Source organism: Periophthalmus magnuspinnatus, chromosome 18, assembly GCF_009829125.3.
Source record: "Periophthalmus magnuspinnatus isolate fPerMag1 chromosome 18, fPerMag1.2.pri, whole genome shotgun sequence".
In the NCBI taxonomy this organism is placed as follows: Eukaryota; Metazoa; Chordata; class Actinopteri; order Gobiiformes; family Gobiidae; genus Periophthalmus; species Periophthalmus magnuspinnatus.
The window spans coordinates 26047772-26072983 of NC_047143.1; the positions used below are offsets into that span (position 1 = coordinate 26047772).

A 25212-nucleotide genomic window follows, 5' to 3' on the forward strand; every position below is an offset into this window, starting at 1 on the left:
AGTGCGTGTAAATGAGCGAGTCGTTCCTCTCGAAGGTGGAAAAGCGCCGTTTAAAGATCTGACTCTTTACCAATCGCCGCGTAGTTTGAGAAAGATAAAACTAAACTAAACTAGCGCCGACCGACAGCGACGTATTTCAGCGAGACTAAACAATAAGGAGCAGAGTTCGGCTGCGGCGTCGTGCCCTCCTCACATAACCTCCGTGTCTGGAGAGAGACGCGAACATGCACAAGTAAATCCCACTCTCCCACGTCTCTATACAACACTCAACCAGCCGCGCATTAAAAATAGATGTCCCAACGCAGAGTGAGAGGAACCGAGCGCGACACATTTTAATAAGACCCCAAAAAAAACAAAAAACGAAGGAGCAAAGTTCAGCTCGGAGCGTTGCTAAGGGAGCGGACCGGACACCTGCGGGAACCGAGAGCTCATATCTGAAGTGGAGGCGTCCATGTAAATAAGGAGAGACTCGAAAAGCAAAGTGTAATCCTGAGAAAGATATGCGACAGACGAGGGAGGAAGAGGAGGCAGACGAGGGAGGAAGAGGGACGGGGAGGGGTGCGGGGGGGGGATGCTGCAGTGACATAAGAGTTTGAGAGGAAAAGAGCCCCCCTGGTGGTCGTGAGGGAGCGTTACAAGGCTGGGGGGAGCAAACAGGAGAGTTCAGAACGATGCAGATACGAGGGAGAAACAGGAGAGAGGGAAAGAGGGATAGAGAGGAGACAGGACGTAGAACGATGTTACCTCCTCAAAAATAAACCCAGAGCTGTTTGAGTGATCTTTTTTCATTAGTCTGGCTACAAATCCAAAGCTCAAAATGCTCCGTTCCAACTTGTGATGTCATGAAGTGGTAGTTTTCAAGTCAGCATCTGCCTTTTACCTTTTAGTTCAGTAGAGATTAGCAATTCCAGAGCTGAAATGATTCTAGAAATGAAGGTGTGTGGAGTTTAAAAACACAGCGGAGCACTTCCTGTATCACCACACGATGACATCACAAGGTGGAACGGAGCGTTTTCAGTTTGAGGGAAGAACTCAGCCTAAATCTTCAGAAACAAAACACAACTCCAGGTCCGTTTGTGACGAGGAAACATTAGAACAGATCAGAAAACGGCGTAATATGAGCCGTTTAAAAGTACCATTCTCTTCCTGTATCACTGTATGACATCACGAGGTGGAACAGAGCGTTTTCTGTTTGGTTCAGTAGAGCTGGAGGTGTTGCCATGATACCAGATTGTCAATTATGAGCTTGATGGTCTATACCAGTTCTGATACAACAATTTGGGTCGTTCCAAAACCGATATCGGTATCAGAAAAGGTCCGATACTGCAGGTGTTCCAGGTATCGGTCAGTGCTCGGACCAAATCACAGAATACAGACTGTGGAGGCTCTACGGACACTTAAAGCACGACAATAATGACTTAAAAGGTATTTGTGTTAGCTCTTTGACACTTTCATTTAGTCAACTCAGTCAACTTCTTCACACTGTGGTATCAGACTAGCATCGGTATCAGTGAGTACAATGAGGCCAAGTATCTGTATCCAATCAAATAAATAAAAAATGGTATCGGAACAACATCAACTACAATTATCATACATCCATTTCTTTCATTTTATCAGGGAGCGGGTCCTGGAGGCCGTAGTTTGTGTCTGAACCTCCAGCTCACACTTCCTCTGGCTCTTCTGGGGGGATCCCGAGGTGTTCCCCAGGCCAGCTGAGAGACATGTCCTGGGCGTTCCTCGGCGCCTCCTTCCAGTGGGACGTGCCCGAAACACTTTCCCCACGTAGGCGTCCAGAACAGACGCCTGAGCCACCGTAGCAGCGGCTCCTCACCTCAATCTCTAAAGGAGCGCCCCGCAGAGGAAACTCATTTGGACCGCTAGTATCCGTGATCTTTGTTCTTTCGGCCATTACCCAAAGCTCATGACCACAGGTGAGCGTAGAACGACCTGTAAATGGAGAGCTTTGTCTTTGGACTCAGCTCCTCCACGACAGTCCTACACCTCAAGAATAACCTCCCGAGACCCGAGCTCCTGCGGGACATTATTTGGAAAACTATTAAGTGGTTGAACACATATATTGTAAAAAGCAAAATGACAATGACAATAAAAAAAAATAAATAAATAATAATAATAATAATAATAATAATAATAATAAATATACAAAAAAATATATAAAATCAAACAAAAATAAATAAATAAAATAAAAAAATTAATTAAAAAACAAAAAAAATCTAATCAAATAAATAATAATAATTTTAAAAAATCAAATCAAATAAAAATAAAAAAATAAAATAAGATAAATAAATTAAAATACAATAAAAAAATAAAATAAAAAATAATAAAAATAAAAACACAAAAATAGAAAATCAAATAAAAATAAAAAAATAAAAAAATAAATAAATAAAAAAACAATTTTAAAAAATCTAATCAAATAAATAATAATTTTTAAAAAATCAAATAAAAAAATAAATATTCTAAACCCCTAGAAATATTCAAAATTGAACATGTTCTTGTCTTTGTACTGTGGCCTAAACAACCCAAAAGGTGTTGTCCACAGATGAGGACACCAACTTTTCATTCAACGTAATGTAATTTTCATTTTTGTGCAGCGTCACGGCGCGCAGGAAAGCTCCAGTCTGTGAACACAATAATACATCTGTCTCCGCGCCCGTGATAAAGCTCGTATTGTGCTCACGTTAATATTGCAATGTTATTTTTACGGTTTTGGTCACACTGGGGGCTTGTGTGAGAATTCTGCATCAGCGCTGACAAGTTTTCAGCTCAGCACATCTGGAGAGGTGTTGGTTTGTGTGACACCGCCTGCCCCAGTCTGACAGTTCTACAGCGACAAACCCGGGCCCTGTTGGAATAACCAAACTCAACACAGTTATGAATAATACAGACGTTTCAATTCACAATAAGATTCTACATCCTCATCGCTCTGGAGACTGGCGTGTTCCGTCTAATTTCATTTAAAAACAGCTGAAAATAACTTGTCCTTACAAAAAACGTGAGACATTTTGAAGTACGTAGAGGTAACCGCGGGTGTCCAAAGAGAAAAATATATATACTACATTAAATTTGAGCATTCAGAGTCTTATAATACGGGTTTGATTTACATTTGAAGTAGCACAAAAGCAAACGGCAATGCGGAAGATGGTGTTTTATTATATTATGTGTTGTTATAGTGCTCTGAAGGGGTAGTGACTTAGTGTAGAGAGCAAAAGGAGCGGAGATTGGGTTTTATATTAACTTATAAAACACGTTAATATGTTGTTTTTTCGTGATTATAGCATTTTCAAAACACTAAAAGGCAAAAAGTTGATGTAAATATGTTATGTGTTAGCCGTTAGCCGTTAGCAATTAGCAACCGCGCTTTAACGATTAAATACAGTGATGTTTTTACTTTAAGAATAGTTTGAAAAAGTAAATAAATAAATAAATCACTCGTCCCAAAGATTCTGCTGAACTATGGAGGTAAACATCTTCTGTTTTTTGGGGGTTTTTTTTCTATATTACTTTGTCGTCACGGTTACCAGCTGCAGGCCTCACCACATTGAAAACCACTTGATTAATTGAAGTAAACTTGTTAATTACAGCCCGGCTCCTCACTGTGCTTATGCTTGAAGCGTGTAAACAAAAACATGTCCGTGGAGTAATGTGGTTTTGATTTACACGTGAAGTAACACAAGAGGAAACGGCAAAGTTAAAGATAGTTTTGAGTTATGTAAGATTTATTTTAACGTTGTTCCCTCATCAAAAACATGTCTGAAGAGCTTTTAGACGTCATCCATGCACGTTTGAGTAATCTAGCGATCTCTCCCGGGGACTATTTAAACTCAATTTCACCGAGGGCCACATCAGCAACATGATTCGTCTCAAATTTACAAAGATATAAAAATATATCTGTGTAACTGCGTAACTCCTGATAAACTGACATTTTAAGACAGTCATACATTTAAATTCACCTCGTCGCGGGCCGCATAAAACGACATGGCGGGCCGCATTTGGCCCCGGGGCCTTGAGTTTGACATGTGATTTAAACCCTTTTAAACGATAAGCTGTGCAAGGCTCCGCCCACAAAACTACACCCCCTGCGCTTCCACATGACAACTCTCTATAAATATACAAAAATATGACACAAAACTACACAGCATAGCGCTCTGAAGGGGGAGTGACTTAGCCTGGAGAGTTTTTTTGGCGATTAAATTTTTAAAACAATAAAAAAATAACTAAATATGTTACGTGTTACGCAGATTAATACTACAATTAAATACTGTGACATTTTACCTACAAAAATTCAATTAAATCAAAATATAAATGGGTCGCCGGTGCCGCCATGGTTTAGCACAATCTACGAGAAACATTACCGCTATTTTTTCTATATTACTTTGTCGTCACGGTTACCAGCTGCAGGCCTCATCACATTGAAAACCACTTGATTAATTGAAGTAAACTTGTTAATTACGGCCCGGCTCCTCGCTGTGCCTATGGTTAAAGCGCGTAAACAAAAACACGTCCTTGGATCGTGGCGGTGAAGGTCTGAACAGCGGATACACAAACGCCGCGGCTCAGTGGGAAAGCAGTCATTAAATAAACACCACAACAACAACAAAAAAAACAACTCAAAGAACCCTGACGGAGCCTATGAGCTTTAGTGCAGGAGCCAGCGAGTCACGGCGTTTGATTCTTTTCAGTATCAGTACTTTTAACGATACCTGCTTTTCGATACCAGCTCCTAAACGGTTCTTTTTTCCCATGCTTGTATTTTTGTGTAAATTAATAGTGAATATCATGAGGAAAATACTTTTTAGTACTTGAATTATGTCACATCCAGGGCCGGTCCCAGCTTTCAGGGGGGCCCCGAGCTGAATGTGTCTCTGGGGCCCCCTCCTGGTTCAGCTGTCGGTGATTAACAGTTGTTTTTGTGTTTATTTGACCGACATCAGACTGAAAACATCCAGAATGACACAACGACCACAGTCACAACAACAGAAAACAAATATATAAGGAGAGGGGGGCTGACATTTTTTTAATTCTAGACATTTTTTCTTCTTTTCTGCTGGATTTTAATCTGTTCCCCATATGACAACTCTCCATAAATATACAAAAATATGACACAAAACTACACGGCGTAGTGTTGTGATAGCGCTCTGAAGGGGGAGTGACTTAGCGTGGAGAGACTTAACCTATAAAACATGCTAATATGTTATTTTTTGGCGATTACAACATTTTTAAAACAATAAAAAAATAACTAAATATGTTACGTGTTATGCAGATTAATACTACAATTAAATACTGTGACATTTTACCTTTACCTATAATTCTAGACATTTTTTTCTTCATTTCTAGTGGATTTTAATCTGTTCCCGTTGGCGACAGTGTTTTACATTTACATTATGTCGGGTCCTAAACACAGAGCTGTCCTCACCTCTGCCCGACTCAAAAACAAACGCAGCAGCAGCAGATTTTTACTACTATAGATATAAAACAAATGCAATTGTTTGAGGTAAATTTAGTCTGCTGTAAACACACAAGCCAAGTCCAATAAAACATGATATATTACATTATTTTAATATAAATCTACGTGCTCTTGGGGGCCCCCTTGTGATCTCGGGGGCTCTAAGCAGCTGCTCTTTCTGCTTATCGGCTGAACCGGCCCTGGTTACAACTATAGTAATGATCTATTTTATAACAAAGCTACACAGATACTTTATTGACTCACTATGACAGAAATCCTCCCATCGGTTGGAGAAAATGCGGAAATCAATGAGCAGATGACGAGCAGATATTCAGAGCGACTGTCCACTGATGAAACAACACTGGACACCGCAGGATTTATTCAAACGTACATAAAAACTACAGGATTAGATGAAGGATAAATGCCTCTTTAGCGCCAAGAAATGTATAACAAAGAAATGGTTATAACAGGAAAGGTCAAGTTGACAACGCGGCGGGAAATAACACTAGACATTTATGAAATCAAAGAGCATTTGAAAATAACAAACGAGGCTGGTTTGTGTCTCGTTGGGAGGAGCAGGTCGAATATATAAATCTAAAAAAGGCCAACTTTATTTTGAGAACGTAAGGAAATAATGTGCAATTTGTGATCGTTTTGGTTTCATTTGTTCTGTTTTCTTTGTTAAAATGATGGGAATGTGATTTAAGAAGAGAAAACAAGACTGAGAAGAGAATAAAGCAGGGGCGTCACATTTTCATCTCTTTCTGTATTCCTTATTCAAGTTACAAATATCACATATGTATTTGCAAAGATGTGAAAAATGTCTGTGTAACTGTATCTACTGATAAAACGACATTTTAAGACCATCGTACCTTTTAATTTACCCTGTCGAGGGCCACGTAAAACGATGTGGAGGGCCGCATTTAGCCCTCGGGCCTTAAATTTACACATATGGCTTAGAGCAGCGGCGTCAAACTCATTTTCACCGAGGGCCACATCAGCAAAATGGCCGCCATCGAGGGCCAGATGTGACTGTGCGGCAGAGTAAATATCACTAAATGTAACCGAATGTCGACGTAGATTGTACCGACTCCGCCTCATAACACAAAAAACACACAGGTTTTTCTCCTCAAAGCACAAACTTGTATTCACCTTCACTTTTCTTCCTTCCACATCGACAGTTTTCCTCTTCGTGAACATTTTGTGATGATCATTTGCAAATATTTCTCTGGGAAAATCTCATTAGTTTATTGTCAGTGCAAACATTAAAGCAGCATCGACTTCAAATGACAGTCCTGCCTTTTGATTTATCTTCTCGCGGCCACATAAAATGACATGGCGGGCCGCATTTGGCTCCCGGGCCTTGAGTTTGACACATGTGACATAAAAGAATAAAAATAAATAACACGGCTCTACAAGGTCCAGTTCTAATTCAAAAGAAACGTGCAAAAGAAGCAGAGATCTGTGCTCTTCACTTTCTCCACATATGGAACTTTACGTCAAATAACTTTACACTTTTACTCAACTTTACGTGTCGTGTCTTTACGCAAACGCTCCACACTTTAAATGTACGACACGTTTACTTTCACTTTTGATTTGGGCAGAGTTTGGTTCATATTTGACTCGTTTTCTGTTCCATTCGTATTTGAAGAACAGACACGTGACCTGCTTCTGTTAAATACATAAAATTGGCTCATTGATGCTGCCGTTTCAATCCGAGAAACCAAAAGTTGGCACCGACACCAGCAGATTTGAGTTTTGATTTTGATTAAACTTATTTTCTGATAACACGAGGGGCCGGGCGACGAAACGAAGTCAAAGTTACATCAAACGAGCGCAGTATTTACCAGAAAGATGAATCTGTGTGGTTTGTATTTTGTGCATGAAATATAATCCTTTCAATTTAATTATGTCATGTTGATCAAAATCCAGATGTATAATTTTAATTAACATCAAAACTTCACATGGAAACGGAAAGGAAACATAAATAAACTTTAAGCCAAACTAAAATGTGTAAGTCAAACCATTTCAAGACGTTCACAATTCTGGTAAAATGTGTTTTAATATCAGACTGGAGTCGTTTCAGTATCGATTAGCATCCGATTTTTGATAGTTTTGACAAGTATCGAAACTAGATACTCGTTTGAGCAGGTATCGATACTAAAAAACACACTCACAGCACAGAAATGAAGGGCATAAGGGAATATAGAAGAAAGTACTATGGAGAAAAACTTTGTTCCGCTGAATAATGAAAAGATGTTTGCTGTAGGATGTCGTGTTATCACAAAAGTCAAATTTAAATCTAGACTCGATACCATGATAAACATTTTCTTTAGACAGTAGAATGTGATTTTCAACATTAAATCACCGAAATGTCTACAGCACATGTGTCAAACTCAAGGCCCGGGGGCCAAATGCGGCCCGCCACGTCATTTTATGTGGCCCGCGCGAAGATAAATTAAAAGGCAGGACTGTCATTTTAAGTCGATGCTGCTTTAATGTTTGAGATTGAGATGTTCTCAGCAAGTGGAACTGAGAAATATTTGCAAATAATCATCACAAAATGTTCACGAAGAGGAAAATTGTTGGCGTGGAAGGAAGTTGGAAAAAAGAAAGGAGAAGGTGAATACAAGTTTGTGCTTTGAGGCGAAAAAATCCTGTGTGTTTTTTGTGTTTTGAGGCGGAGTCGGTACAATCTACGTCGACATTTTGACCCCAAACACGGAGCTAAGTATGAAAAAGTTTGTCTGCAAGAAAAAACAACAAATTGTCCAATAATTAAAAGTCTGTAAAAGGACAAATTTGAAGCAGAGCTGAAGGTTCTGACCAGATACACACTTTTAAAAATATCAGTTTATCACAGAAACCGTTATTTAACAAGTTAAAAAGGTAATTACATTTATTTTACATGACATTCGGTTACATTTAGTGACATTTACTCTGCCGCACAGTCACATCTGGCCCTCGATGGCGGCCATTTTGCTGATGTGGCCCTCGGTGAAAATGAGTTTAACGCCGCTGATCTACAGGAACAGCCGTCTTCAGTATAAAAAACTAAAAATAAATATATATGTTCAGTTCTGCCTCACGCCCAGATCGATATCCTCATTCTTCAGGTAGAAAATGAGCTAAAAACAGAGTCACCGATCCAGGCTTTTTAGCTCCGATACCGATTTCGATACCGTAGCTTTAAGAATCTGCTGATATTAACCGATACCAGAGCACAAACTGAAGCACGTCTCTCCTTAAAACACAAATAAAATAAGACAGAAATGATCTAAACGTGTTCTGTAGCTGTTTATCTCTCAAGAAACTATAGAAAATCTGGTTTAAATCAAAATTCAAACGTTAGGAGCAGGGCCGTCCACACAAATGTGCAGGGTCTGGGGCGAGAAAGCACAAATGGGCCCCCCATCTAACATTAGGGGGCCCGGGACAACAGACCCCTTTGTCCCCCCTCGTCGACTTCCCTGATTACGAGACTTTCTGGGGCAACTACCGCCAGAAAAACATCAATTTACACGTCCAAATATGACATCGACTGAACCGATACTCGGATGTACAACCATGTAATGTTGAAAATCACATTGTAGTGTATAAAAGTGTGTTTTTGATCATCGTGGTATCGGGAATCGGTATCGAGTCCAATCTAATTCTATTTAGAACTGAAATAGTTTGAAATGACACGACATCCTACAGCACAAAGCTCATTTCATTTATCAGCTCAAAGTTTTTCCCCTCCATTTTGTATTTGTGTAACTGGAGCGTGAAGGTCGTTCCTGTGGCACATCACTGCTCATTACCCATCATCCTCAGCTGCTCCATTAACACTGAAGAACATTACAGCTCAGCTCCTCGGAGACGCGAGCCTGGACTTTAAACACTCGTGTGAGGGAAACTTTTCTACTAGAACAAGAGCTCCCTGTGGTCTGGAAATACGACAAAGACAACGTAGTACAAGTACTACAGTACAACTACTACACACACCTCAGTACAACTACTACACACACCTCAGAGCGACAACATGTGCACCGACAAAGACAACGCAGTACAAGTACTACAATACAACTACTACACACACCTCAGAGCGACGACATGTGCACCGACAAAGACAACGCAGTACAAGTACTACACACGACGCAGTACAACTACTACACACAACACAGTACAACTACACACACCTGCGTACAACACCAGGGACTGTGGTACTGGGAGGAACAGGAGGAGGAGTCATAAAAGTTGTTTCAACAGTTTAGTAGTAGTAGTAATGGTAGCAGTAGGAGCAATAGCAGTAGTAGCAGTAGTAACAGTAGTAGTATTAGTAGCAGTCACAATAGCAGTAGTTGTAGTAACAGTACTAATACCAACAGCAGTAGGAGCAGTAGTAACAGTAAAAGAAGTAGTAGTAGTAATAGCAGCAGTAGTAGTAGTAGCAGTAGGAGCAGTAACAGAAGTAGTTGCAGTACATGTACTAGACTGTGTGTAGTAGTACGAGTAAACACATTTACAGTGGTGATAGTAGTAGTACTACAGTGGTGATAGTAGTAGTACTACAGTAGGACTCACCTGGTTTTACCTCGGCTTTTACACAATTGGATTTTTCACAGAATAATAACTTTTTTTGTTTTGTTTTTTTTTTGCATTTGGAATCAACAAAGTCAAACCAGTGTCTGCTCAAATAAACACTGTTCAAAGTGCATTTTCCTTCACGTTGTTGACTTTCTGTTCAAACCTTTTGCAAATAGAGTCATTTATTTTGCCGTTTGTTGGTCACAGGTTGATAGCGCCGCATTAAAATTCCTCGAGAGAATCCAGTTTCGCACAAACCAATAACAAATGGAAACTAAACAGTAATGGGGTTTGGCCTGGACTTGATAAATATATTCAAAGTTAAAGTTCTGCTCGAGTCAACCTCCAAACCCCATCAGTTACATCGATTCATTTGGCCTTAGCAAACTTCTACCCATGATGCATCCTGTTTCGAAGATCCCCGAGTCCGTCTCCGTCTGACCTGTCCAACCTTCTCCCAAATATCTACAGGAACAGCCGTCTTTATTATAAAAAAACAAAAATAAATATATATGTTCCAGTTCTGCCTCACACCCAGATCGATATCCTCATTCTTCAGGTAGAAAATGAGCTAAAAACAGAGTCGCCGATCCAGGCTTTTTAGCGCCGATACCCATTTCGATACCGTAGCTTTAAGAATCTGCTGATATTAACCGATACCAGAGCACAAACTGAAGCACGTCTCTCCTTAAAACACAAATAAAATAAGACAGAAATGATCTAAACGTGTTCTGTAGCCGTTTATCTCACAAAAAACTATAGAAAATTTGGTTTAAATCAAAATTCAAACGTTAGGAGCAGGGCCGTCCACACAAATCTGCAGGGTCTGGGGCGAGAAAGCGCAAATGGGCCCCCCCTGTCTAATATTAGGGGGCCCGGGACAACAGACCCCTTTGTCCCCCCTCGTCGACTTCCCTGATTACGAGACTTTCTGGAGCAACTACCGCCAGTAAAAACATCAATTTACACGTCCAAATATATCGACTGAACCGATACTCGGATGTCGATACCTGCACGTGTTTCATCTTTGTCTAAAAACAATAAATAAAGGCGAAAAAAATCGAGACAAAACTTCATCCTACCAGCTTGGCGAGGTTGACGGCGTCGGCGTGAAGGCGAGCTCGCAGATGGGGGTCCAGTTGGAAAGCGGGTGCGATCTCCACAACCTTTGAAAAAAAACAACATCCAGTTTATAACGACGAAACAAAAACGCAGAAAAGAATTTAAATAAAAGGAAGACAAACAGAAATACAGCATGAACTAGAGCATCGAAAGAGCCTGTATTACACAAAATGCCGTTGCCTCGTCAAAAACGGACCTGGAGTTGTGTCTTTGTTGCGTCTCCAAAGCTCAAAACGCTCCGTTCCACCTTGTGATGTCACCAAGTGGTAGTTTTCACGTTAACAGCTACGTTTTTACCTTTAGTTCAGTAGAAATCGGCAATTCCAGGTCTGAAATTATCCAAATAATTCTAGAAATGAAGGTGTGTGGAGTTTAAAAACACAGTGGAGCACTTCCTGTATGGCCACATGATGACATCACAAGGTGGAACAGGGCATTTAATCAGCCTAAACACAGAGCCAAAGGAAAGATGAACCTGGTTTGAAGGACGATAAGTAGTCTGAGGTCTGAAGTAGAGGATTTAAAACATAAGGCAAAAGATTCACTATAGTAACAACATTCTTAAACTAATGGAGAAAAAAAAACTCCAAATATTTAGATTTTTTTTTTGGAAAGACATTTTTGTGAACAGCTTTTGTCTTAAACTAATGTTGTGGAAAATCTTTGCACCAAATATCAAAACACAACCAGAAGTTTAAAGTCGGTTTTATCCATTTTGATCAGCAGTGAAACAAAACAAAACAAAGTAAAAGTAGTAAAGTACTGCACTGAAGTGAAGTACAGATCCCTAAAATTTGTACTTAAGTATATTTCACAGTGGATACTTTTTAACTTTACTTCACTACAATTGAGAGTAATATCTGTACTTTCTACTCCACTACTTTGCAGAACTGGACTGAGAAGATGAAGTATTTTTATTATCGTCTGAGACCTGCTGAAAAGTCGTTTTAACTCGTTTATAATCTGAGAAAACAAAAATATACAAATAAAAATACTGATTTAATGATTTCTGTTGAACAAAATCACTACATTTGAAGCTTTACAAGACTCAAAACCTGCACGAAACGCTTTTATTCCTTACTCCAAGTACCTTTTTAAACAGGTACTTTAACACTTTTACTTCAGTCGACTCGTCTTCCGTCGCTACAGATTTTATTCACTTTACATTTACTCAAGTGTCACGTTTGAGCCTCGTCTTAATCTGAAGAAAAAAACACTACACGGGCAAAAAGAAGAGTAGATAAAAACTCAGAAAATGTTGTCACTCCCTAAATCCCAGATCAGTTTGAGCGAGTTGCCCCTCTCTCCGAGCCGCCCCGCTCCGAGCCGCCCCGCTCTCACATTCAAACAGATCTGAGATTAGGAACAGAGGCAGATTAAGAAGAGACGAGCCTCTGACACAGATAGGATTAGAAACTGTAATTTGATTAAAAGGAGCCAAGTGATGAAAATATAAGATTGAAAAGTGCTTTGGCGCATAATTAAATATCAGCCATACTAATCTGGAGTCTGTGATTAAAGCGGCGGCTCCGGTCGACTCTGACGACGCGGCACATTCTCAAAGGACGACGTGGAGATTCAGATAAAAGGGGGGAAAATGCCAAAGGGTCGCTTTCTTCGTCTCCACGGAGATAAGGTTCCACAGCGCGGCGTTATCCTCCTCTGTCCTGCGTTTACTCAACTACAAACCCTCTCCACAGATCTGACCTGTGACCTGGCCTCCACTGCTCCACTGCTCACGTTACTCCATGGAGGCGAGCAGAAAAGTTGCAGTGTGCAGCTTTAATAAAATGCGCTAATAGCTATAGATTTTTTTTTTTTTTTTAGTTTGAAAGTCGTTTGTGAAGACGAAGATAAAACTTTAATTGTCCTGTAAGATTTGCCCTCAGCGTTTAACCTCGAGGAGCAGACTGAGGAGGAGCGAGCGACTGCAGGGTCTGGAGCCTCGATATCACACGGAGTACCTCACTGGAGGAGTCAGTCTATTCATACAGAGCACCTCACTGGAGGAGTCAGTCTATTCATACAGAGCACCTCACTGGAGGAGTCAGTCTATTCAGGTTTTATCTTCAGATGTATTTGACCGTGTATCAGTCACAGTGTTGGGGAGTAACTAGCTACAAAGAATGTAATCAGATTACTTTAGTTACTATTGAAAATGTCTTGGATTACAGTTACTTGTGTGTAATCCATAGATTTGTGTCTTAAACTATAAAACTATAAAACACAAGTACAGGACGTGATCGAGTCAGACGCACAAACAAAACACAAACATCGGTGGAGGACAGTGGCGCCCCCTGTGTCTGAAATCAGGCTCTACAGCAGAAAGAAGAACTCGAGACGTTTATAAGTCGGTTCCTCGGCTGCGCGGTTCATTTTTTTCAAAGTAACTTATAGTAATCAGTACTTAAATTTGTAATAAAGTACTCAGAGTGGTAATTAGACTCAGTACTCACATTAGTTTTGCAAATTAACACTGATCAGTAATTATTTAAAATGATTAGAAGACATTTAGAAAACTATTCAGGGACATTTGATCTCAGTTTAAAGTCACACTGTAAAACTATTACGACATTAGGCCCATCAGCCTCTTTACCAGTGGGTTTGTGGTTCAAATATCTCAACAAATATCGGGTTTTTTCCAGTATATATAAAAAAAATAAAAAGGTTTGTCACTGGTTTGTTCTCCTCTGCTCATTTCTTCCTTCAGGACGGAGCGGTACAGCGCCATAAATCTCTCTTTGGCGCTTTAAGGTAATTTCGTTGACGACGGCTTGGCGTGGCGTCCTCGCGCTGGAGTCCATTCACGCGGCATTCGCTCCGGTTAATTTCGTCGGGTAATCCGCTTACTCCCGGCTGAAGCGGAGAGTCACGGCCATCGCAGGTCTAACCGCCATCAGCCGTAATCCCCTTATTTATTAACGCTGCTAATTGGCCTTTTAGTGGAAATAAAAAAAGGCAGAGACGCAGGGGAGCGGGGGGGGACGGCTCGCAGGTGGAGCTCCGGCGGGTGACCTTTGTGCGTGCCGCGGGCTTCGGCTAATTAGCATAACGCCAGAGAGAAGCGAGGAAGCGAGAACAGCTGGAAACGATGGTAGTTTTTACCTTTTGGTGCCGGCGTTGGATGGAGCAGTCTCTCTCGTACAGGTGGATGACGTTTCCGTACTTGTCGCCTACGGAAAAGAGAAAAGAAGAAGAGAAATGAAACAAAAACGCAAGGAGAAACGGGTGAGAATACGGTCAGGAAGTGAGGATGGAGTTTAGAAAGAGTGTGGAGCAAAACGGAAAATGAAATGATGCACAAAATCTGGTATTTTCAAAGCGTAGACACAAAATTACATATATTATATCTGAAGGAGCGGATCAGTGGACAATCGACCGACTGAGCTGCTGTCGCTCTACATCACAAGTGTCGAACTCAAGGCCCGGGGGCCAAATGCGGCCCGCCATGTCATTTTATGTGGCCGCGAGAAGATGAATTAAAAGGCATGACTGTCATTTTAAGTCGATGCTGCTTTAATGTTTGCACTGACAATAAACTAATGAGATTTTCCCAGAGAAATATTTGCAAATAATCATCACAAAATGTTCACGAAGAGGAAAATTGTCGGCGTGGAAGGAAGTTGGAAAGAAGAAAAGTGAAGGTGAATACAAGTTTGTGCTTTGGCCGGTGTCTCTGGGCTGGCCTGGGAGCGCCTTGGGGTCCCACCGGAGGAGCTGGAGGACATGTCTGGGGTGAGGGAAGCCTGTTGTCATCGTGTTATATTCAAAGCAAAGACCTTTCCGCACGCTCACTTTCTCCTTTAGTGTTTTATTTCACCCTCCGGACAGCAGAGGTTCAACACTGACCATAATGAGTTGAAATAATGGCCCCGACTGGCCCCGACTGGCCCCTGGCTCGTTCACACCAGTTCATTTGCCCGTCTCCTACGCACAGACGCCGACTCCTCCGACTTAATGAACACGGCTTCGATCACAACAAAAAGACACAGTTTAAGCGTCTGAGGGCTCTTACCGAGGATTTGGACTTCGATGTGTCTGGGTTTTTCAATAAACTTCTCGATAAACAGCGCTCCGTTCCCAAAAGCCGCCAGCGCTTCCGAGTAGGCCCGCTGGTAATTCTCCTCCAGCTCCTGAAAAACAACACAAATCCATACGCCCGGGTCACCGCCGCTGAGACGTACAGCGTGTTTCACTCTTCACAACATGAATCTCATTTATGAAACAGAAGCGTCCGCAGCAGCACATCTGGGACTGTCTGGAGCGACGCGCTGTCCAATTAAAAACAAAACACCAAACAGTAACAACAGAGATACACAGTTACCACGCCGATATTTCACCTTTTCAGCGTATGGGATATCGACCTTAAATCTCCAGCAGAGGCCGATATTTTGGATCCTAAATCGGTGTCGGTATCGGCCACGATAAAACCCGTTTTGACCATCTCTAGTAGCATTTAAACCTCATGAGCTGTAGTTACAAATACTGAAGTACTTAAGTATTCATCAAGTATTTATTATGAATTATTATTAAAGTCTTTCCTCTTTGTATCGTCTCTTCTGTATCTGTGTGTGCAAACTAATTATAACATTTTTAACAAAAGCATTTTGAATTTTTTTATATTTATTGGCAATTCTCTATCCCCACCCCCACCTCCCTCCCTCTGTTTCTGTTTCTACCCCCGTCCGTCCTCTCTGGCTCCCTATCCCTCTCCTCGTGTCCTCTTCTGTCTTTCTCTCTCCATCTCCTCCTCTGTGTCTATCCTCTTCTCTCTCCATCCCTCTTTCACTCAATCCCCTCTCTCTCTCTACCCCCCGTCTCTCTCTAGCCCCCTCCCCCTCTATCTCCCCTCTCCAACCCCCCTCTCTCTCTATCCCCTCTGTCTCTCTATCCCCCCTCTCCCTCTATCCCTTCCTCTCTCGACCCCCCTTTCTCTATCCTTCCTCTCTCTCTCTATCCCTTCCTCTCTCGACCCCCCTTTCTCTATCCCTCCTCTCTCTCTCTATCCCTTCCCTCTCTCTCTATCCCTCCTCTCTCCCTCTCTATCCCTCCTCTCTCTCCCTCCCTATCCCTCCTCTCTCCCTCTCTCTCCCCCCTCCTCTCCCTCTCTATCCCTCCTCTATCCCTCCTCTCTCTATCCCTCTCTCTATCCCTCCTCTCTCTCCCCATCCCTCCTCCCTCTCTCTATCCCTCCTCTCCCTCTCTCCATCCCTCGTCTCCGTCTCTCTCCCTCCTCTCTCTCCCTCTCTCTATCCCTCCTCTCTCCCTCCTCTCTCCATCCCTCTATCTCCATCCCTCCTCTCTGTCTCTATCCCTCCTCTCTCTCTCCATCCCTCCTCTCTGTCTCTCTGGACACACTTGTTTACTCGTCCTCTGGGGAAGCAGCAGGGACAGGATCACTCGGAGGCGGAGACTGGAGGAGGTCAAAGGTCGTGACTCAATCTGTGTTTGTCAGATAGTGTCGCCCCACTCTCCCTCTCCTCCTCTCTCCTCCTCTCTGTGCTCACAGCGCCCCACCCTGAGCCCTCTCCTGACAGACGGGCTGGATTGTCACACGGCGACACGCCCCGAGGCGACGGAGGCAACGAAAAAACGAACTTCCAGATTCCTCCACATAAACGACCAGACTAGAGAAGGGAGCGGGCGCTTAGCAACGCTGTCAATCAAACCTGTTGCTAAGGCGAGTGGAAATGACCTCGGGGGAAAGAAGTCGTCTGATTTGTCTGTTATTAATGTTCAAATCTCTATTTACAGAAACAATCGTGAAATAAAAACCCCAGGATCATGTAGAGGGTTAATACGAACATTTAAGACCAGAATGAGTCTGAAGCAGCAGAGACAGAGAGAGGACACAAAAACAAAACAAAAAAACTCAAAATAAAAAAAAATAAATACAAAATTAACTCAAAATAACAAAAAAATAATAATTAACTCAAAATAACAAAAAAAATATTATAATAAAATAAAAAAATAAAATAAAGGAAAAACCTAAAAAAAAACTCAAAATAACTAAAAAGAAAAAAGAAAATTAAATACACTCAAAATAACAAATAAATAAAATAAACTCAAAATAACAAAAAAAAAAAAAATAATTAACTCAAAATAACTAAAATAAATAAATAAAATAAAGGAAAAAGCTAAAAAAAAAAAACAACCTCAAAATAAAAAAAAGAAAATTAAATAAACTCAAAATAAAAACCTCAGGCTCATGTAGAGGATTAATCTGAACATTTAAGACCAAAATGACGAGTCTGAAGCAGCAGGTACAGAGAAAGGCCACAGTTTTTCAATAGAAAGTGAATTGGAGTCAGAGTCAATGGAGCAGGAAGCGCATGCGCTCACTTTCTATTTGGAACACGGCCGCTAGGGGGTTGACTATGTTCATTGCACCAGGTTTGTGAAGTTGTAGTGCATTGTTTTGTGTCATGTTTTTGAATATTTATGAAAAACAGCAGAGTGACGTCGGCTTGTGGGCGGAGCTTTGGATCGGATCGTACTGCTAACCATAAGAACGGTTCAAACAGGGCCCGGGAGAGATTACAACATTATACAAGACAATTTTACATAACACCTCCTCTTTAAATGTCTTACGTTACACAAAAACTGACTCTTGTAGCTTTATGTCATGTTGTTACTGTTAACTCCTCAAAAACAGACCTGGAGTTGTGTTTTGTTTCATTCACACATTTGAGTAACACTTATTAATCTGTTACATCTCCAAAGCTCAAAACGCTCTGTTCCACTTTGTGATGTCATCAAGTGTTAGTTTAAGTTAACAGCTCCTTTTACATTTTGAATCATTCGGGTGATTTCAGTCCTGGAATTTCCAAACTCTACTGAACTAGTGAAGGTGCGTGGGGTTTAAAAACACAGCGGAGCACTTCCTGTATTACCACATGATGACATCACAAGGTGGAACAGAGCGTTTTGACTTTGAGAGAAGACCTCAATGAACTAAAAACACAACTCCAGGTCTGTTTTTGACGAGGAAACGACATTAGAACAGATCAGAAAGTAGAGTAATACGGGCTCTTTAAAATATTCACACTCTTTGGAAACTTTGGATTACTCTCTCGCTACAAACGCCGCGGTCGTCGTCCAAAAGCGCCGCGTGTTAAAGTGAAACGGCGGAAAAAAAAACACGTCACGTCGGCACAAAAGGACGAGAGATGGCGCGTCTCCACAGCGCCGCACACGAACGCAGCGCTTTGGACATTATAAGGCTCGTTTTGAAATATTAGCTTTACGAATTTACTAAAAATATCAGGTTTGGAGCTGATTCAAAGCTTTATTTTTAATATTTTGTCACATCAGAGCCGACTTATCTTTACTTCACATATGGACGTCCGTTATAATCATTACTATATGTGCAAAAGGCTCAGTGTTCTTCTGTTTCGATACCAATACTTTGGCTTTAAATATCCGCCCGTAGCCAATACTGAACTGAGATCCAACTTATTTCCTTTAAACATAAACAGCGCATGTAAAAAAAAATCATCCAAATGTGTTGCGTAAGTGTTGATTATTTAAAGTAGCGACAGAACAACTTTGAAAAAATACAAGTTTGACATTACGAGATGTTTTGAGTCGACACTGGACAGTAAATCGTGTTATTCCACCGATTTATAAACCAAAACGTGATATCGACTGAACCGATACCTTCAAAACGACATATGATCCATGAACATTTTCAGTATCGGAGCCAATATCGAACACGAGTATCTCTAGTATTTATTCTTTTTGTAGTACTAAACGGGAGCTGTGTTGTTTCTTGTACATTTAGTGCTACCACCTTTGATAATACCGCCTTAAGAATGTGACCTACAGTGGCTTTAAACGTGACATCACAGGCGACATACGGACAAAAAACACACGACAACAAGTCCGTGTAATCCCTCAGTTGTCCAGGTCTGATCCATCAAACAAAAAAGGAAAATTCACACGTGTCAACTGGACAAAAAGTTGTAGGAGTGAAGACGTTTCGCCGCTCGTCCAAGTCGCTCCTTCAGTTCCGGTCAGATTAAAGCTGGACACTGACTTATATCTGTCTGAAGGAGGCGCTAACGACACTGACGCTAATCCACCTGTTTGTCGGCTAGGTCTAGTTTCGTTGTAGTTAGACATTTAAGTCAGTGTCCAGCAGTAATCTGACCACAAAGTGTCTTGGACGGGCAGACGAATGTCATCAAATCTGTCAACTGGACAAAAAGTTGGAGTAAATTTTTCGTTTACATGACTACTCTGCGACATTTTTACATAATATACACGTATCTCTGTAATGCCACAGTCGTCCAGGTCTGATCCAAAGCAAAAGAAAATTATAAAATCTGTCAACTTCTTCAGTTCTGGTCAGATTAAAGCTGGACACTGCCCCTCCCTTCAGACAGATAAGGCAAACTACACTAAAACTGAAAGCACCTGAGTCATACAAGCGCCTAATGAGTGATGTCACTTATTAGCATCCTGGCTAACCCTATTGTTCTCTTTGTTAGCTTTGGGTCTCAAGATGGAGTTATAACCTCCTGAGACCCGAGCTCTTGCAAGACTTTATTTGCAAAAACTACATTTTTTCACATACATTTTGTGTAAAAAACTAAAAATGAGAAACAAATGTGCCTCTTGGAACAATGTGTCTCATTTGTGCTGCTGACAGGTGCAGGAAGATGTGTGCCTTTAAATAAAAAAAATATAATAAAAAATAAATAAATAATTAAAATTAAATAAAAATAAATACAAAATAAAATAAAAAGATTAATTTATTTTTTTATCTTGTTTTTTTTATTTAATTAAAATACAATAAACAGGTAAAAAAAATAATAAATACATAAAAAAAAATTAAATTACAAAATTAAATAAAAATAAATAAATATAAAAAATGAATAAATATTCTAAACTCTTATTAAAAATTGAACATGTTCTTGTTGCTGTTCTTCTAAAAATTTGCAGTGTGGCCTAAACAACCCAAAATGTGTTGTCCACAGATGAGGACACCAGGTCTCAGGAGGGTAAATGGGAGATAGGTCAATGTCTAAGGCCTCCATTCCTGCTCAAAGTTGGAGGGATTTTCCTACCAAAAACTGCTTTTTTAACTCTTACAAACCATTTCTTTATACAGGTGCACAGGTTCTATTTGCTCCACCTTTGCTTTAAATTAGTTTTAATGCTGCTAAGCTAGTGAGTCACATTAATTATCTTTGTGGATAAGGCTTAGGTCTAATCCAGATCACTGCAAATATGTTTAAATTATGTCGTTACGGCACCTCTGAATTCAAATGAGCAAGTTTCCTCCTCCAGCAGGGAAATAATGTGAACTGAATGTGTCTAATAATCAAAATTACACTCAAACGTTAACTAAAATATGTGTGTCTATTAACGAGAGGCACTGTTAACACCGGCTATAATAACTCCCCGTGTCCCGTGTTGGGACCGGACCAATAAAATACACAATGACACAGAGCCATTTCTTCACATCTGCTGGAGGTGAATCCCCTGAGAACAGTCGGGAACAGTGCGAAATGTCAACACCTAATTAATTAGACGGAGAACAATAGGGAAAAGGTCACGTTTCTGATGTATGGCTCACACATATGTCTCAATGATTGCACAGCGTCGCCATTTTGTATAGATCACTGACCAGGCACAAGAAAAAAACACATTTTTCAAGGTAAACTTTCATAAACCTGCTACTTTAGTGCTGAGTTTCAAATTATATCATAACAGTGGAGGATGAAACGCTCAATATTGTCAAGAAAAAGCACAGACACAGAAGTAAAAAGTGACTAAAGTAAAAGAATCCCATGAGAAAATCGACTGAAGTATTAAAGTACCTGCTTAAAAACGCTCCGTTCCACCTTGTGACATCATGAAGAGGTAGTTTTCAAGTGAACAGCTCCTTTTACGTCGAGTTCAGTAAAAATTAGCAGAGATTCCAGGTGTGTGGCATTTAAAAACAGTGGAGCACTTCCTGTATTACCACATGACGACATCACAAAGTGGAACAGAGTGTTTACGCTTTGAGAGACGACCTCAGCCCGAGCGTGTGGTGATATTCTCTTTGGATACGGTTTATGGAAATATCTTCAGGGGGGAAAAGTGGCTCATGTTCCATTTGGGAGCAGAGCTGGAGGATATGGCCTAAAAACAGCTTAAAAAAAAATACATTTTCCAATACGATATAAAATTTAAGTGACACCAGAGCGACAAAACCATCGTCTACAAGAGTCAAAACGATCCTGGAACTTAGACACAACTACAGCCTCAACTTGCAACCATAGACTGTTTATATAAATGGACAGAACTAACGTGCTAGCCGCCGCGTTCCAAACAGGAAGTGATCATGGACGCACTTCCAGCTCCGTCGACTCTGGCTCCAATTCACTTTCTATTGAAAAACTGTAGAAATACTCACAAAAGGCCCTTCTTTTAATCCACTTTGGACATCACTTGACACACACACACACACACACGCACACACAAAAGGAAGGAAAATAAAAAGGGAAGAAAGGAAAATGGAAATAAAAGAGAATGGCGACGCAACCCTGAAACTGAATGTCAAAACTAGTTATAACTTCAAAACTAAACTCATTCATTCATTTTACCTTCTCATTAATCAAACATTAGCTCATTGTAAGGCCACACCCCCTTAACCCGCCCCCTGAGCCCCGCCTCCAGCCCCACCCCCTTAACCCGCCCGAGCTCTGATCACTGTTTTATTTCTGTTTCTTGTCCTTTGCTTTGTACCAGGTTTATCATTTCCTTGTCTATTTCTTCGTCTCCTTTACATGTTTCTTGTCAAGTCCTGTTACGTTTTGTATGGTATTTTTTTAAATAAATAAAAAAATAAAGAAAAGAAAAACTCATCTCTGTACCTGCTGCTGTCAGACTCGTCATTTTGGTCTTAAATGTTCGTATTAACCCTCTACATGATCCTGCGTTTTTTATTTCACTATTGTGTCTGTAAATCAAGATATGAACATTAATAACAGACAAATCAGGCGCCTTTTCCCCGAGGTCACTCCCGCTAGCGTTAGCAACAGGTTTGATTGACAGCGTTGCTAAGCGCCCACTCCCTGCTAAACCAGCGGTGCGGGCGGGAAGGGGCGTTACCTTCGACAGCCTCGCACTTTGATTGGCTCTTTGGTTGCCATGATGCTCACGGTCGGAAATTCTAACATAAAACTCTGCTCTAAATTCGCCGCTATAACTGCTAGCATCGGTTAGCTTCATTTGACTGGAGCTGAACGCTGCGCGCGACGTCACACGACCTAAAAAGTACAGCATTCAAACTTTATTAGGAGTATCGATATTAATAGCCGCACTGTAGTCAAAAAACGGTTTTATTTAGTCGTTTTCTTCTGAATCAGACCCATTTCAATCGCCAAATATTCCACGTTTTTCCTCACTCGCGAATCCCTTCAAATCAGCCTCTTCCCTCGACAGAAGGTGCACTAGTTTCGCCCACCTCTGCCAGGGACCTGATCTTCCGCTCTCTGTCAGTCTGGAGGAAAAACCATCTGCTGCGTGAGTGCGGTTAACTCGAGTCTACAGCAGTCACACGTGTTGTTGTAGTGGGGAAAAAACGCCGCCAGGGACCATTCCGCTAAACGGCTATGACAACCCGACACTTGACGGCGTCTCTGGGTCACATTCACTTCACATTACGCTCGTTTAAAAGGAGATTTCTGACGCGTTTTGTTCATTTCAGCTCCGATCATGTCAAACCCTGTGTCTCGGGTTATCCAGTCCGTCTAGTCCTTGTTTAAATGTTTGATTAAATTCATCTGCATATTTTTACAATGTGCTCGTTCGCGCTGCTCTCCTGGCAAAACTGGAAGGAAAGCGCAACAAGACGGCTGCGTTTTTGCTATTTTTGCTATTAAATAATGCCACCCGCGTCCTAAAACCTTTACCACCGCCGCTGACGTCAAATATAGACCACTGTGACCGATCTAAACGAGGGATTTGGCGAGTCTGGTCGTTTGTTTTGCATCACGGCGACGAATAACTTTCCTTTATTGTGAATCTATTTCGTTTCTGTGACTCCCGTTTTGGGGAGTTGTCACTTCAGTTTGTGTTTTGTTGTGAAACGAGCTCGATGCGCTTCATTTGTCTGGTTGACGTCACACTCCCTTAGTCCATTTTTTTATACAGTCTATCATTAGAAACTCATAAATAACAACACAAACAACATTGAATCATTAAGAGTTTTTGAGTTACACACCGCTGACTATAGGATTATAACCTGGAAGTGCACGTGCCGTATTTTCCGGACTACAAATCGCACTTTTTTTCCTTTTCATAGTTTGTCCGGGGGTGCGACTTATACTCAGATGTGACTTAAATGTGGAATATAAGTCACATCTGAGTATATAATTTCACTTCTTTGTCACGGTCACACGGACAACCACATTTTTTTCTTTGTTATTATGCATTTTTTGGCTTATAGTGCAGAAAATATGTAATTTGAGTTAACCCTCTGATGCATGAATTATGGTCAAGAGTGTTTTTATTCTTCTCAGGACATAAAACAACTTTGTGAACTGCCTGTAAAAATGAATTAACTTGTGTTCTATTGTAAATATACAAACACATGTTTCTTTTTATGCTTTGAAAAACATTTCAACAATTTTTTGGGGAAATTTCAACACTGTTTAGGCCTGAATAAGAAAACCAGAGGAAATTTACTTGCAGTTACACCAACTGACCACTGAATTGACCTCAATGGAGTGTGGCAGCAGAGAGCACTCTAGAGGCTCCACCACATAAACCAATGCATTAAAGAGAGAGTTATGTTTTAGTAGCTGTCCACTGCAGTGACCGCTGTGCACCAGAGGGTTAATATAAAGGTCAACTATTAAGCCAAAATGTTTTCAAGCTTGACATTCTAGTTATTTTATTCTGCCAATGTGTAAAAATTGGGTATTTATTTGTATTTCTTTTCACTTTTCACTCAATATATGGAACAAGCCACTAACCCTAACCCTTAAATCAGGGGTCTCAAGCAAGAGGATAATTTTGGTCCGCAGGAAAATATGAAAGTTTAATGTTAGCGTGGCTTTACCTGGTGTGGCCGTGTTCTCCGGTCGCAAAAGATTCAACAAATAACGACGTATATCCATAAAATCCACAAGAATTGGCGGATTTCCTCATGTACGTTGAAAACAGCGATGACGTTTGAGAAAATTTTAAAAGCCTGATGAGCCCGGCCTAACCCGGACTCTGCCTCCTGCGGCCCCTGGCTCATTTGAGCTTGAGACCCCTGCCTTAAATCTTTGTGTCCGCCCGTTTTATTCCACTTTACCGCTCCCTAATTGTTCTGTTCTAGCTCAACCTAACACCAAAATCCAACTACCAAATCACTTCTTTCTTAGTCTCATGCTTGTTCTACAGGAGCATCATGGAACAGACGCCGTTGTGCCTCAGACCGGAAAGTTCTGATGAATTTATATTGCGTCGAATCAAATGTTATTGCACTGGATTGACGCGGTCAGCTTTTTCCGCCATAAAAACCAACACAATAACGGCTAATCTGATCCGATACCGTTTTGTCTTTCACGTTTCAAAACTAAAGCAGTAACAAAACCTTAAAGTTTCGCTGGCAGTTGCAAACTTAACGAACGCTGAGTGTGTGGAAACGGGCCGTCTTTACCAGAACATAAACGCTTTAGAATATAAAAAGATGCTGCACGATAAACCCGGTGATTACGGCGAGGAGCCCGTACGACAGCCTATCATTACGACGGCCTACGTAAACACGAGAGAGGGGGACGCGGGGGGCAGATGTAAACGAGGAAATGAAGGACGCAACAAAACACTCCGCTGGACTTGTTAACGTAAAGAGAAGGATTTGTCCGTCGGCCTGTCACGATAATGACTATATCAAGTTATCGTTCGATGGATGATACACAGAACGGTGCTTTTCGGGGTCGGTATCACGTGAAATTTGGGTATTTTTTGGCGATACGATGAGATTTGAGGCGTAGAAGGTTGAATAAATAATTTCTTTGCCTCACTACAGACGGAGAGGAAGTACTAAAGTGTTTCATTCTGCCGTTTTAGTC

At 41.0% G+C, this 25212-nt stretch overlaps 1 protein-coding gene across 1 annotated transcript in view; it reads right to left on the reverse strand.

Moving 5' to 3' along the window:
- The window catches only part of LOC117385935 (pyruvate carboxylase, mitochondrial-like), a 683990-nt gene that overhangs the window by 633699 nt on the left and 25079 nt on the right, over positions 1-25212 (reverse strand). Inside the window, exons 7-9 of the mRNA XM_033983216.2 lie at positions 15168-15285; positions 14258-14325; positions 11113-11196 (exon numbers count right to left, since the gene is read on the reverse strand). Coding sequence (XP_033839107.1) covers positions 11113-11196; positions 14258-14325; positions 15168-15285 — 270 coding nt within the window. The remainder of the gene's footprint in view (positions 1-11112; positions 11197-14257; positions 14326-15167; positions 15286-25212) is intronic.